Genomic DNA, 12893 nt, shown 5'->3' with positions numbered 1-12893 from the left:
TTCAGTTGTCATAATTTCTCCTGGTACATTTTCTCACTGAAATAGATATAATGCATCCTCTTTCTCCCTTAATAACTCCAAAACCCTATTCTTTACACTAATGGTTTATTGAAGTAATCTTTAAAAGTATTCTATCACCCTCAACCCATCTCATGTTGCTGATAAGGAAGCAGCAATCTAAGATGCAAAATGACTTATAAAGATGCCCAATGGTTGAGCCTTCTGATCTCCAGGCCTATACTCTTGTCACTATGTCATACTGCCTAAGGTTTCTTTCACATTAGGAACTATAAGCATGGGTGGTACATTCTAAAATCCTAGGACATTAAGGCATGGGAGGAGAGCAGCTCAGTTTTGGAGACCAGACATAAGCAGGATATCAAAAAAGCAGGTGGCCAAAAGACTCCGGGGATTCTATCTGCTAATCACTTGTTCTGTTTGCTCCATAGCTCCTACCCCTTGCTGTCCTTCTCCTTTTATTTGACTTTTCATATCCCCATTCTTGTGTTGTCTTGATACCAGCCTGATGGGACTGATTGGTCTTTTGATGGTGGCTTTGTAGCTGCTGACCTTGGCTAATCATTCTCACCTTGAATTACCAACTCTCCTTCAAGAGAAGGAATAACATAAGTTGAACCACTTGACCTGGGAACTTGAATTCAGTCTGACTGTTTGGGGTAGCATAGTGTTCCCAAAAATCAAATTTGAATGTCTTGCTCCCTCTCCCCTCCTTAGTTCCTGGCCCCATCCATCTTCAGAGCCAACTGTTTGAAGATGGAAGGGGCCAGGAACCAAGGAATTGGGGGTAAAGAAGACATTCAAATTTGGGCCAGGAACCCAGGATGGGGAAGAAAAAAGAAAAACTGTTGGCTTTGAAGATGGAAGGGGCCAGGAACCACAGAGGCCGTCGAATTTTGAATGTCTTTATACTAGACATTCACATTGTAATTTACTATGTACTCCACCATTGTGTATTGAATGCTACGAACCTTTTCGTTACATTGCTCATAACAGCTGGCCTCTAATAACATTTGAGTTGGTTATTAGTGGACTAAAATTTTCAGGCAGATCAGGAATTTTGGGGGGCAGGGCACCATAATTGTCAGCTTACTATGATTCTCTCAAGCCCAAATAATTGCCTGTAGCATTCTTCTCACTCAACTCTACAGGGTCAGAACTGAGTACTGATAAGGCCAAGATCACAGGGTTTTTGCATTTGACGATGAGTCTTAGGGGGCTCCAGAGAGTGTAGGTGGATCAAGGCAGTTCATAAGAAAAAGCAGTTCAAAAACCCTGTTAAAACGCAACCTTGCATATGCTTGAGAGTCGTGAAATGCCTCTTCTGACAGAAATGCCTAAATTAGCATAAGAAGTAGTAATAGTTGGTTCTACATGAAGGCCAGGGTACCCTTATTTTATTTCCGAAAGAATTCTCCTGGAAGAGACATCTGCCAGAGAAGGTACAAGGCCGAGCAACAGTATACTTTCCCTTTGCCCCAACCTAATATTCACTAAAATCCTCTTCAATACAGGTTGCCAATTTAGCCTGTTCCATCTCCAACAATGAAGAAGGGGTGAAATTAGTTCGGATGGCAGCCACCCAGATTGACAGCCTGTGTCCCCAGGTAAGCCTCATTCACTTTGTTTCAAAAGCTTGTCAGTGACCTTCTCCACTCCAGCCCTTGTGCCCCTCCTTTCCTTTCTCCATTTCCTCTTGCTGGAAAATGCTACTCATTCATGAGCCATTTCAAGTTCTACCTTTCTCAGAAAGAATAAACTACACCGGTCTCTTCAGAATTACCATGGCAGGGGCTGGGCATGGTGGCTCACACCTGTAATCCCAGTGCTCTGGGAGGCTGAAGTGGGAGGATTGATTGAGGCCAGGGGTTCAAGGCCGGCCTGGGCAACATAGTGAGACTCCATCTCTACAAAAAATAAATTAGCTGGGTGTGGTGGTGCATTCCTGTAGTCCCTGGGGAGGCTGAGGTGGGAGGATTGCTGGGGCTCAGGAGTTCGAGGCTGCAGGGAGCTGGGATTGTGCCACTATACTCTGCACTCCTGTTGACTTTGTTCTATTTGTTTTGGGTTGTGATTTAAATGTTCCATATCTATTTACCTTGTCTCGGCAGCTAAATCATAAACTTGCACATGTGGAAAGCAAGAGTGGCATTCCTGTTGTATCTGTGCTAAGTAAATGAGACTTGTCCGGTAAATACTTTTTGAAACCTGAGGCAAACTATTATGTCTTAAAAAGCAAACAAAAATTAATGGTAGTTGAAAACCTACTTTATCTTTTATGTGTTTGGTTGTCCTTCTGAACACCAAGAACCCACTTATCTGTAGAACGTACAGGGTACATGGTTTTAACATGGTCTTTGACTGGCTTATTCCTCTCTTGAAGTGTGTGGTCATCATGTCCCTGGATTGTTTCCAACAAATAGGTCATCAATGCCGCTCTGACACTGGCTGCCCGACCACAGAGCAAAGTTGCTCAGGATAACATGGACGTCTTCAAAGACCAGTGGGAGAAGCAGGTCCGAGTATTGACAGAGGCCGTGGATGACATCACCTCAGTGGATGACTTCCTCTCTGTCTCAGGTAATCATCACAAACAGGTCCCTTACAAGGCAGCTGGAGGACGGCAACTGAATGACATAAGGAATGTCTCACAAATGTCATGGGTCTGTGTTTCAGGCACACTCCTTAGATCTTTGAGCTTTGTTGATCATCTCTGCAAATGTGATTGTAACACCCTCTTAAATGCTTCGGTGTTTGTTATTTCAAGACACGCAGTCAAGGCATTAAAAGGGAATACATTATTTAAGGTGGCTTATATTCCTTTTTAGTGTTTGGAGTTTATAAAGCCGGATGGCCTTTGATGTATCTGAATCACTCACATAAAAAAGGGCCAGGGAATATGAGATTCATTAATCTACACAGTTTATATCTTAAAAATAGGTGATCTGTCACTCCAGTTTGGCTATATTAAGTTTTTGTTGTTGTTTTTTTTTTTCCAACAAGGGGAGGTTTGTGATAACACAGGTAGAGATATCAGCCACAGAACTTACCCCTTAGCAGGGACTTGGTAGCTATGAAGGCTTTAAGCACTTGTCTATGAGGTTGTAGAAGGAAGTGAGTGAAATAAAATAGAACTCATCACTTGAAATTATAACTTTCTTTGTAAATGAAGCCAGACTGGAGGATGATCGTAGACATGAATAACTGTGGAGTCAGTTTGCCCTTTAACAGGACTCATGGAGTCTGTTTCAAGACTGGTCTGCCAGCCAGCAAATGGGCATTTTTCCAAATGCTTTTGACCTAACTTATTTGGCCCAGTTCACCTGGAAGAATCTCGGTGAGGAGGAGGTGACTGGAAACATCAGTCTTCTTTGTGAGGCATTGAAAGAGCCAGCTGACCCTTGGAAATTCAAATTGGCCAGGTGTTGATTCTACACAGGTGTGTGGAACTCACACCTACTGACTCAGGCAATACTAGCCCTGATGACCTGCTGGTTCTTGGCTGACTGAGGGCTGAGGGAGACATTGCATCACTGTTGGTGGGAACCTGGCGGACAGGACCTCTGCCCACAACAGTGTGGAAGTGATTTCTGAAGGGGGCCGTCATGTTTAGAAATATTTCTAGTTGCAGCCTTTTCTTTTCCGGAAGAAACAAAATAAATTCCCACTGGGGCTTGTCTGAGAACAGCGTAGTCAAATCTGTAGATTTGATGGATAATCAAAAAGCCAGCTTTTCAATGATGGGGCAAGCCAAGGCAGATGGGAACATTGATGTAACATGTGGCCTGTGACTAGAATTTACCTTACTCTCTGCTGCCTGATTTAATTCTCATCAAAAATCTATAAAATAGGTACTAGTAATTCTAAGTTTTGTTTTAAGAAAACTAAGTCATTGAGAGGGTAGGTAACTTGGCAGAAATGGTATTAAGATCCAGATCATCCTCTTTTCAGAAACTATATAATTCTCAGTAAGTCAAGATAGAAAGGAAATTTCCTTTGGTGCTTTCTGCTTTCATTCCAGCTTGCTTTTTCCACCTCTGGCATTCTCATTCTAATCTTTAATCCCTTTCTGAAACCTGTCTTGTTTTTTATTACCAAGGTCTTCATTTTTGATGACTCGTCAAAACAACTATTTATTTAAATATCACCATATCTAGAGTTTAGCTGATAAAAGAACTCAGTATGTTGTCATTTCTGCTTTTTTCTTTTCTTTCTTTCTTTTTCTTTTTTTTTTCTTTTTTTTTTTTTTGAGACAAAGTTTCACTCTTGTTGCCCAGGCTGGAGTGCAATGGCACAATCTTGGCTCACCGCAACCTCTGCCTCCTGGGTTAAAGCCCTTCTCCTGCCTCAGCCTCCAGAGTAGCTGGGATTACAGGCATGAGCTACCACGCCCAGCTAATTTTGTGTTTTTAGTAGAGACCGGGTTTCTCCATGTTGGTCAGGCTGGTCTCAAACTCCAGACCTCAGGTGATCTGCCTGCCTTGGCTTCCCAAACTGCTTGGATTACAGGCATGAGCCACCACACATGGCCCATTTCTGCTTTATAATTTTCTGCTTTGCTGATAGCTGAGTTCTAATCTTGTAAAAGATAACCCCACAAAATGAATCTCATAAGGTATTTGGAAATTGCTTAGATAGGTATGTTGGTGATTTGGGTGTTGGAGAATACCAAGGTGGCCGCTGATACTAATCTTTATAGTATACGGTCAGTTTTTTTTTTTTTTTTTCCGGGATAACTATGGTGCTCCAAATAAGAGCCCTTCCCAACCAGCCTCAGATTTCACACAGCCATCCTGACAGCCCCTGGAAATCTTCTGCATCCCCTTCTACCTTCAAATCAATAAGAAATACCTGTACACTGCCTTTTCCAGAGAGGAATCATTTCAGAACTTACAACGTTTCCAACTATTCTTTGAAATGCATGTACAAAAATTTCTGAGGGTAGGAACAAGCAAGGTGAGGAGGTCTTATCTCAGAGTTTTTCAACAGGGCAAAGCTTTTCTTAATTTTCCTCCCCCGAGCCCTGCCTCTTTGCTCCCTTTTCTCCTTGCCATTCTGTTGTGCATCTCATTATTACTAGCAAGAAGAAAAGACTTTGGCTTCTGCTGATAATACTGTGCAGTCCAACCCCAGTGGTACAAGTGCCACAGCATGCCATGGCAGGAAAAGGAACAGGCGCTGTCAGAAAGCCAGCTTGGCAGGGCCTGCTGGAGCATGCCTTTGGAGTTGACAATCAGAGGCAGCAGGCACCTTTCCACAGACGGGGTTTGACAAATAATGATACAGCCCACTCTGTCCTGCTGGTAGGCTGTGGACACAGCCCAATAGGTAGGGAAACTACTTCTCATCTTCTCTCTGAGCTAGAGCCAAACATTTACATCAGTAAATTGCAAGTTTGGCCCAGGAGATATTTTGAAATGGCATTAATGACATTTTATGTATCAGTTTCTTTTTAGGGGAATATCTCTTTGGGCAGGAAACTCTATTTAAAAAACAATAAAAACAGATCTTTGTTTTTAAAAGATGGTAGTTTAAAATTTTTTTTAATGCTACCCTAACTTCTGTATCTGATATTAAATTTGTCCATATGAAATGCAACAAGTTTGGGGAGCAATGATGCTAGCTATTAACATTACAGGAGCAAAACCAATTTTCAGATGTGGCCTGTGCACATAAAAAAGTGAAATGACTGTGTTATAACATTTAAACTTTTTCCCACTTTGGAAAACCTACAATTTTTAATAATGTTTTAAAATAAGCATCTTGGCATTAATCATCTGACAGTTTAATTCTTGGATTTTGCTCAGAAAGTAGTATGAAGCTAAGATCTGAAAAAGCTATTAACTTGATCTCATAATGCCCAATAGTTTTTTGTTTGTTTGTTTGCTTTTTACTTTTCCTTATTTTTTTAACTCTACAGTCTTAAGTTTGTTTTCTTTTAAAAATTCACAGTGAACTTTATTTTTTTTGAATCTACAGCCTTGTGGTTTACAATAGTGAAAGAGTTTGGTCATTATTGATTTTGATTTTTTTCATAACAACATTATGTAATTTCTAAAATAGTAATGTTGCAAAATGTAAGGAAGTTTACAATAAAGTATGTTGCAATCAAATATTTCATGACATGTTTAAATACCACACTTGATATTAGAGTGTGGCACCAAAACATTGTAGTTTTTCCCAGCAAGGGAATAATCTCTAGAATACATTTGCCTTTTATTACTATTTTCATCTCAATTCCTTTCTACTTGCAACATCATTCCTCTCCCTCTTTACTTCATGAATTCTTGCTCTTCAAAACGCCTTAGAATAAAAGTGTGTAACTGATCGCCCCTTCTCAACGGGCATGTTCATTCAGTATCTCTCTTTTGATTGCCTGCTGCCTATAAGCCACTGTCAGGAATGCAAATATGAATCAAGTATGTATTCTGCCTTCAAATAATTGACTGCCCTCCTTGATATATACTAGATTAGCATGCTTACTAACTGTAGGAGCTAGACCTGAAGGCACAGGGTATACGGGTGGGGAAGTTATTACAGGGGGTTCAAAAATCCGTATATACACCAAGTATGGTCTTCTGACCAAAAAGTTCATGTTCATGTCTACATAAACAGGTATGACTTTTTTCCAAATACGAGCAGACCTCAAATATATTGCCAGTTCTGTTTCAACTACTGCAGTAAAACACCAATTGTAATAAGGTGAATCGTGCAAATTTTTTGGATTCCCAGTGCATATAAAAGTTATGTTTACAGTGCAGTGTAGTCCATTAACTGTGCAGTAGGATTATGTTTAAAAAATGTACATACCTTTATTTAAAAATACTTCATTTCTAAAAAATGCTAAAGATCATTCTGAGCCTCCAGCCAGACATAATCTCTTTGGTGGGGGCGGTGGGGGGTTTCCTTGGTGATGATCTGAGTGAGGGTTCCCGTGTGGTTCCTCAAGGTTGGTGTGGCTGTGGCAATTTCTTAAAGTAAGGTAGCAATGAAGTTTGCTGCGTTGATTGACTATTCCTTTATGAAAGATTTCTCTGTAGCATGTGATATGCTGTTTGACAGCACTTTATCCACAGTAGAACGTCTTTCAAATTGGAGTCAATCCTCCCAAACTGTGCTGCTGCTTTATCTACTACATTTATGTAATATTTTAAATCCTTTGTTGTCATTTCAACAATGTTCACACTATCATAGTTAGGGATAGATTACATCTCAAGAAGCCACTTCGCTTGTACATAAGCAATTCCTCATCCATGAAGTTTGATCATGACATTGCAGCAATTCAGTCACATCTTTAGGCTCCACTTCTAATTCTAGTTCTCTTGTTATTTCCACTAGAAATGCACTTTCTTCCTCCACTGAAGTCTTGAACCCTTGAAAGTCGACTATGAGGGTTGGGATCAACTTCTTCCAAACTCCTGTTAATGTTGATATTTTGACTTTCTCTGGTGAATCAGTCATGGATGTTCTTAGTGGCAACTAGGATGGTGAATTCTTTCCAGAAGGTCTTTAATTTTCTTTGCCCAGATTCATCCGGAGAATCACTATCTATTGCAGTTATATCCTTATAAAATGAATTTTCTAAATAATAAGACTTGAAAGTCAAAATGACTCCTTGATCCATCTGCTGCAGAATGTTATCTACAGAGTGTTATCAAGCAGGAAAGCACTACTAATCTCTGTGTACATCTCAATCAGAGCTCTTGGGTGACCAGGTGCATTTTCAGTGAGCAATAACATTTTGAAAAGAATTGTTATTTTTATTCTGAGCAGTAGGTTTCAACAGTGGACTTGAAATATTCAGTAAACCATGCTATAAACAGATGTGCTGTCATCAGGCCTCATTGATCCATTTATGGAGCACAGGCAGAGTAGATTTAGCATAACTCTTAGGGCCCTAGGATTTTCAAAGTGGTAAATGAGCACTGGGTTCAACCTAAAAATCAACTGTATTAGCCCCTAATAAGAGAGTCAGCCTGTCCTTTGAAGCCAGTCATTGACTTCTCTCCAGCTATGAAAGTTGTAAATGGCACCTTCCAGTAGAAGGCTGTCTTGTCTAGATTGAAAACTTACTGTTTTCCCCCTTTAATCAATGATCTTAGCTAGATCTTTAGGATAACTTGCCACAGGTTCTATCTACATCGGCACTTGCTGCTTTAACTTGCACTTTTATGTTATGGAGATGGTTTCTTTCTTAAACATCATAAACCAACCTCTACTAGTTGCCAACTTTTCTTCTGCAGCTTCCTCACCTCTCTCAGCCTTCATAGAATTAAAGAGCGTTAGGGTCTTGTCAAGATTGGGCTTTGGCTTAAAGGAAAGCTGTGGCTGATACGATCTTCTATTTAGACCACTCAGACTTTCTCCATATTAGCAATTAGGCTGCTTCGTTTTCTTATTTGTGTGTTCATTAGAGTAGCACTTTTAATGTCTTTCGAGAACTTTTTCTTGTACTTAAACAAGTTGGCTGTTTGGCCTCTCTTGACTTGTGACATGTCTTCCTCACTAAGCTTGATCATTTCTAGCTTTTGATTTCAAGTGAGAAATGTGTGACCCTTCCTTTCACTTGAATACTTAGAGGTCATTATAGGGTTATTAATTGACCTAATTTTAATATTGTTGTGTCTCAGGGAATAAGAAGCTTGAGAAGAGAGAGAGATGACAAACGACCATCTTGGTGGAGCAGGCAGAACACGCCCAACATTTATTAAGTTTGCCATCTTATGTGGGCATGGTTCCTGATGCCCCAAAACAGTTGCTATAGTAACAAAGATCACTGATCACAGATCATCAAAACAATAATGAAAAATTTGAAATAATGCAACAATCACAAAACTGTGACACAGAGATAGGAAATGAGTATATGCTGCTGGAACAATGGCGCCAACAGACTTGCTTGAGGCAGAGTTGCAACAAACCTTCAATTTGTATTTGGAAAAAACAAAAAACAAAACAAAACAAAACAAAACACCCCACCAATATGTGATACACAATAAAACAAGACATGCCTGTACATTATTAATAAAATACAAATCTATTTGAAAACATTCTGAACCGTAGTAGCTTTTACATGTCTACCATCCATCAATATAACTACTATCATGAAGAAACTGTGACTCTTTTTTTTTTTTTTCATAAAAAGGGACCTGAATTGGAGAAGGTAGAAAACCACTGAGTAAACTGTAATTATATGTTGCTTAACGACAGGCATACGTTCTGGGAAATGCATCATTGGGCAATTTCATCTTTGTGTGAACATCATATACTGTATTCACACACCTAGATGGCATTGCTTACTGCATACTTACACTGTATGGTACTACCTATTGCTCTTAGGCTACAAACTTGTACAGCATGTTACTGTACTGAAAACTGTAAGCAATTGGAATATAGTAGTAAGTTTTGTATATCTAAACATGTATAAATATTTTAAAAGTACAGTAAAAATATGACATAATCTTATGGGACTACCTTCAAATATGTGGTCTATTGTTGACTGAAATGATTTATGTTGCATGATTATATCTTAAAATTTTAAAAGTTTATCTATAAAAATTAGTCAATTAGGCTGGGCCTGGTGGCTCATGCCTGTAATCCCAGCACTTTGGGAGACCGAGACAGGTGGATCATTTGAGGTCAGGAGTTCGAGAGCAGCCTGACCCATTGGTGAAAACCCGTCTCTACTAAAAAGACAAAAAAAAAAAAATAGCTAGGTGTGATGGTGCATATCTGTAATCCCCTCTACTCAGGAGACTGAGGCAGGAGAATCTCTTGAACTTGGCAGATGGAGGTTGTAGTGAACTGAGATTGTATCACTGCACTCCAGCCTGGGTGACAGAGGGAGATTCCGTCTCAAAAAAAAAAAAAAAAAAGTAAATTATAAAGCTAATATTTTGTTCACACGACATTATTAACCTATATAACAAATTTGTTGATGATTTGACTAATTAATAGCAATGTTTTTGTTATGGATTTTTAGCATATACTGGTTTATTTTAAATAGGTATAATAATATCTATAAAAAACATATTTCTTGCCTCTTAAAATAGTTGCATATTTCTACTTTTGGATAGTCCCATTAAAAAAAAAAAACATACGTTTTCATTTTAACATATTGGGTCATGAATAGTTTTCTTACAAATTAAAAACAAAACTATTAACTCCGGAAGGATCAGTATCTAATATAATCAACAGACGTCTCACTAGGTTTTACTCAACTCCAAAGTACCATTTCTAAACTCTGCACGAAACTTTGCCCGTTCTTGTATTACTGTTATTCAAAGAAAATAGCAGATGGATGTGTGATTTAGACACAAATCCTTTTCTAGTTACTTACTCTCAGGGGCCAGGACACATTTTAATTGTCTTAAGAAATTCCACAGGACAGGAAGAGAAGCTTCTTATAATCAAAGTTTTATATTTAAAATTCTGTAACAATATTCATTTGAGTAAACATTTGTCTCAGATATCCTTTTCGGTATATACTGTGTTCATATGTTTAATCACGTTTTCATTAAAATGTCATGTCTCAAAAAAAGTCCTGATTTGGGAAGTACTACTTTTTGTGAGTTTTAGAAATCTAAATATTAAAATTTAAACATTTCATTATTTTTCTATTCTAATTTATAGTTGAAATTAAAGAACTAGAGAATGTAGAAATCAGTAATTTATAATGGTTTGAGTGAGAATCACACTGTATGAGGTCAAAATGGATGTTCTTTATGAAAAGTCAGTTATAACTTGCACTTTCTATACTGTGTCCTAAAAAAATAAATTTTCTAAGTGCTTAGTGAGAGTAGGGGAGATCAGTAGTGGAGACTAGGATTTGCTGGATACTCTCCCTTTTTTCCTTCTTTAGGAAATTTAAAATCAGAACTAGCCCTAAAAGCTTTTTAAAGAGGTAATATTTTATTTTAACTCTTTATAAACTATTGGTTGGATTTGGCAGTTATAATTTTAAAATATTAACAGGTTACTTAAGACTTTAAAAGATATATTTATCAAAAAGCACATATTTTTATGTGTTCATGTCTTGGTGTGTTTTGGAAAATACCATAAACTGTGTTGTTTATAATCAATAGAAATTTATATCTCATGGTTCTGGAGGCTGGGAAGTCCAAGACAAAGGACTCTACTTCCTCATAGTCTTCTCACGGGAACGTTGCATGGTAGAGAAAGAGGGAGGGATCTCTGAGGTCTCTTTTATAAGGATACTAAATCCATTCCTTAGGATTCTGCCCTCATAATCACCTCCTGAAGTCTGCACCCCTTAATACTACCCCTTTGGGAGTTAGAATTTTAACATATGAATTTTAAGGGAACACAAACATGCAGTTTATTACTTTGTGTGTATGCATGTATGTGTGTGTTCAGCTTAAGTTATTTCCACAGAGCAGTAAACCTTTCGAACATTTCCTTAGAATTCTGCTTCTAAAGAATGCACAAGGAATAGAATTACAGATCTCACATGGGAAATGAAAAATACAAAATTATACACTTGTTAAAACTGCAAGGGAACAAATAATGTGTTTTCTCTATGCCATTAGAGAGTGAAGCTTCCCCTCCTGCCTGCTTGATTTCTACTTTGGGCAATGACGTGAAAGTTATGCAGACCTTGACTATAATGTGAGGGAACCAGCCACAAGACTGGATTGTATTTTAATTGTGAGAAACTCTGATCATCTTCACCTAATCAGTTTTCCTATTGTATATACCATGTGCATGACATAATTTTAAAAGACCAACTGCGTGATACTTGTTTAGTTTTTCCTCAAATGTTTTCTTAATGAAAACATGATTAAACAAACATTTGCTCAAAGCTTTGACTCTGGTTTTATTTATGGACGTTTATACTTGGTCAGATTGACTTCATGTTGGCTGCTACAACTTCTAAAAGGCCTTCTCGTGTGTAAGTATCAAACTTCGAAACAAAAGAAGGGATATTCTTTAAGTCAGTGGTCCTCAGAATGTTATCTTCAAACCAGTGGCATTAATGTCATATGAGAACTTAATAGAAACTCAATTTCTTGGACTCTATCCCAGACTTACTGAATCGGAAACTCTAGGAGTGGCACCCAGCAATCTGTGTGATGCTACGAGCCCTCTGGCTGATGTTCAAGTTTGAGAACCACTATTGTAATTATAAACTATGCCCTTTACATACAATTTTAGTATTATTAGGCATGCATTGAGATGTGTCCAAGGCAAGGGCTCATGATGGTTGAATCAATTTTAATTGGTTAAGTTCTGAGTGATGTAAAGTCATCTAAATGTGTATGTGTCCTCTCCATAGAAAATCACATCTTGGAGGATGTGAACAAGTGTGTGATAGCCCTCCAAGAGGGAGATGTGGACACTCTGGACCGGACAGCAGGGGCCATCAGGGGCCGGGCAGCTCGAGTCATACACATCATCAATGCTGAGATGGAGAACTATGAAGCTGGGGTTTATACTGAGAAGGTGCTGGAAGCTACAAAATTACTTTCTGAAACAGGTAAGCATTGGTATTAGGTCTGGCCAAAATGTTAATATCTTGATTAGTTTCCATATCTGAATAAATCTGTGTCATTGATTTCTGTAGGCCTTTATGCTTCTAAATTGCACATAATCGTGGAATGGATAGAGTACTTGAGTTTTCTCTTTGTTTTTGAGTTCGAATTGGAATAACATTAGGAGATATTAGGAGAATGACAATTTTACTGCTTTGCATGCATATATTTCTTTATAGTTTTCATGTAGATCATTTGATTCTCCAAACACCTAATAAAATTTTTCTGCTTACTTCATTATCTCCAATTGTGGATGAGATAATTTTATGGTTTGAGAAAATTACAGTTTGAATTGGCTAAGAGACTGGAATGAGGTCACAGGGTTAT

The 12893-nt window shown here is 38.4% G+C and overlaps 1 protein-coding gene across 7 annotated transcripts in view; it reads left to right on the top strand.

Annotated features, from left to right (window-relative positions):
• Positions 1–12893, top strand: part of CTNNA2 (catenin alpha 2) — a 1160134-nt gene that overhangs the window by 1048528 nt on the left and 98713 nt on the right. For all 7 annotated transcript variants that reach the window (XM_045368554.2, XM_005575464.4, XM_005575466.4 and 4 more), the window contains 3 exons: positions 1533–1625; positions 2442–2598; positions 12311–12511. In XM_045368554.2, coding sequence (XP_045224489.1) covers positions 1533–1625; positions 2442–2598; positions 12311–12511 — 451 coding nt within the window. The remainder of the gene's footprint in view (positions 1–1532; positions 1626–2441; positions 2599–12310; positions 12512–12893) is intronic.

The sequence above is a fragment of the Macaca fascicularis genome, chromosome 13, assembly GCF_037993035.2.
Source record: "Macaca fascicularis isolate 582-1 chromosome 13, T2T-MFA8v1.1".
In the NCBI taxonomy this organism is placed as follows: Eukaryota; Metazoa; Chordata; class Mammalia; order Primates; family Cercopithecidae; genus Macaca; species Macaca fascicularis.
Note: the sequence above shows the minus strand (reverse complement) of the source record. Positions and strands in the feature narration are given on the sequence as shown.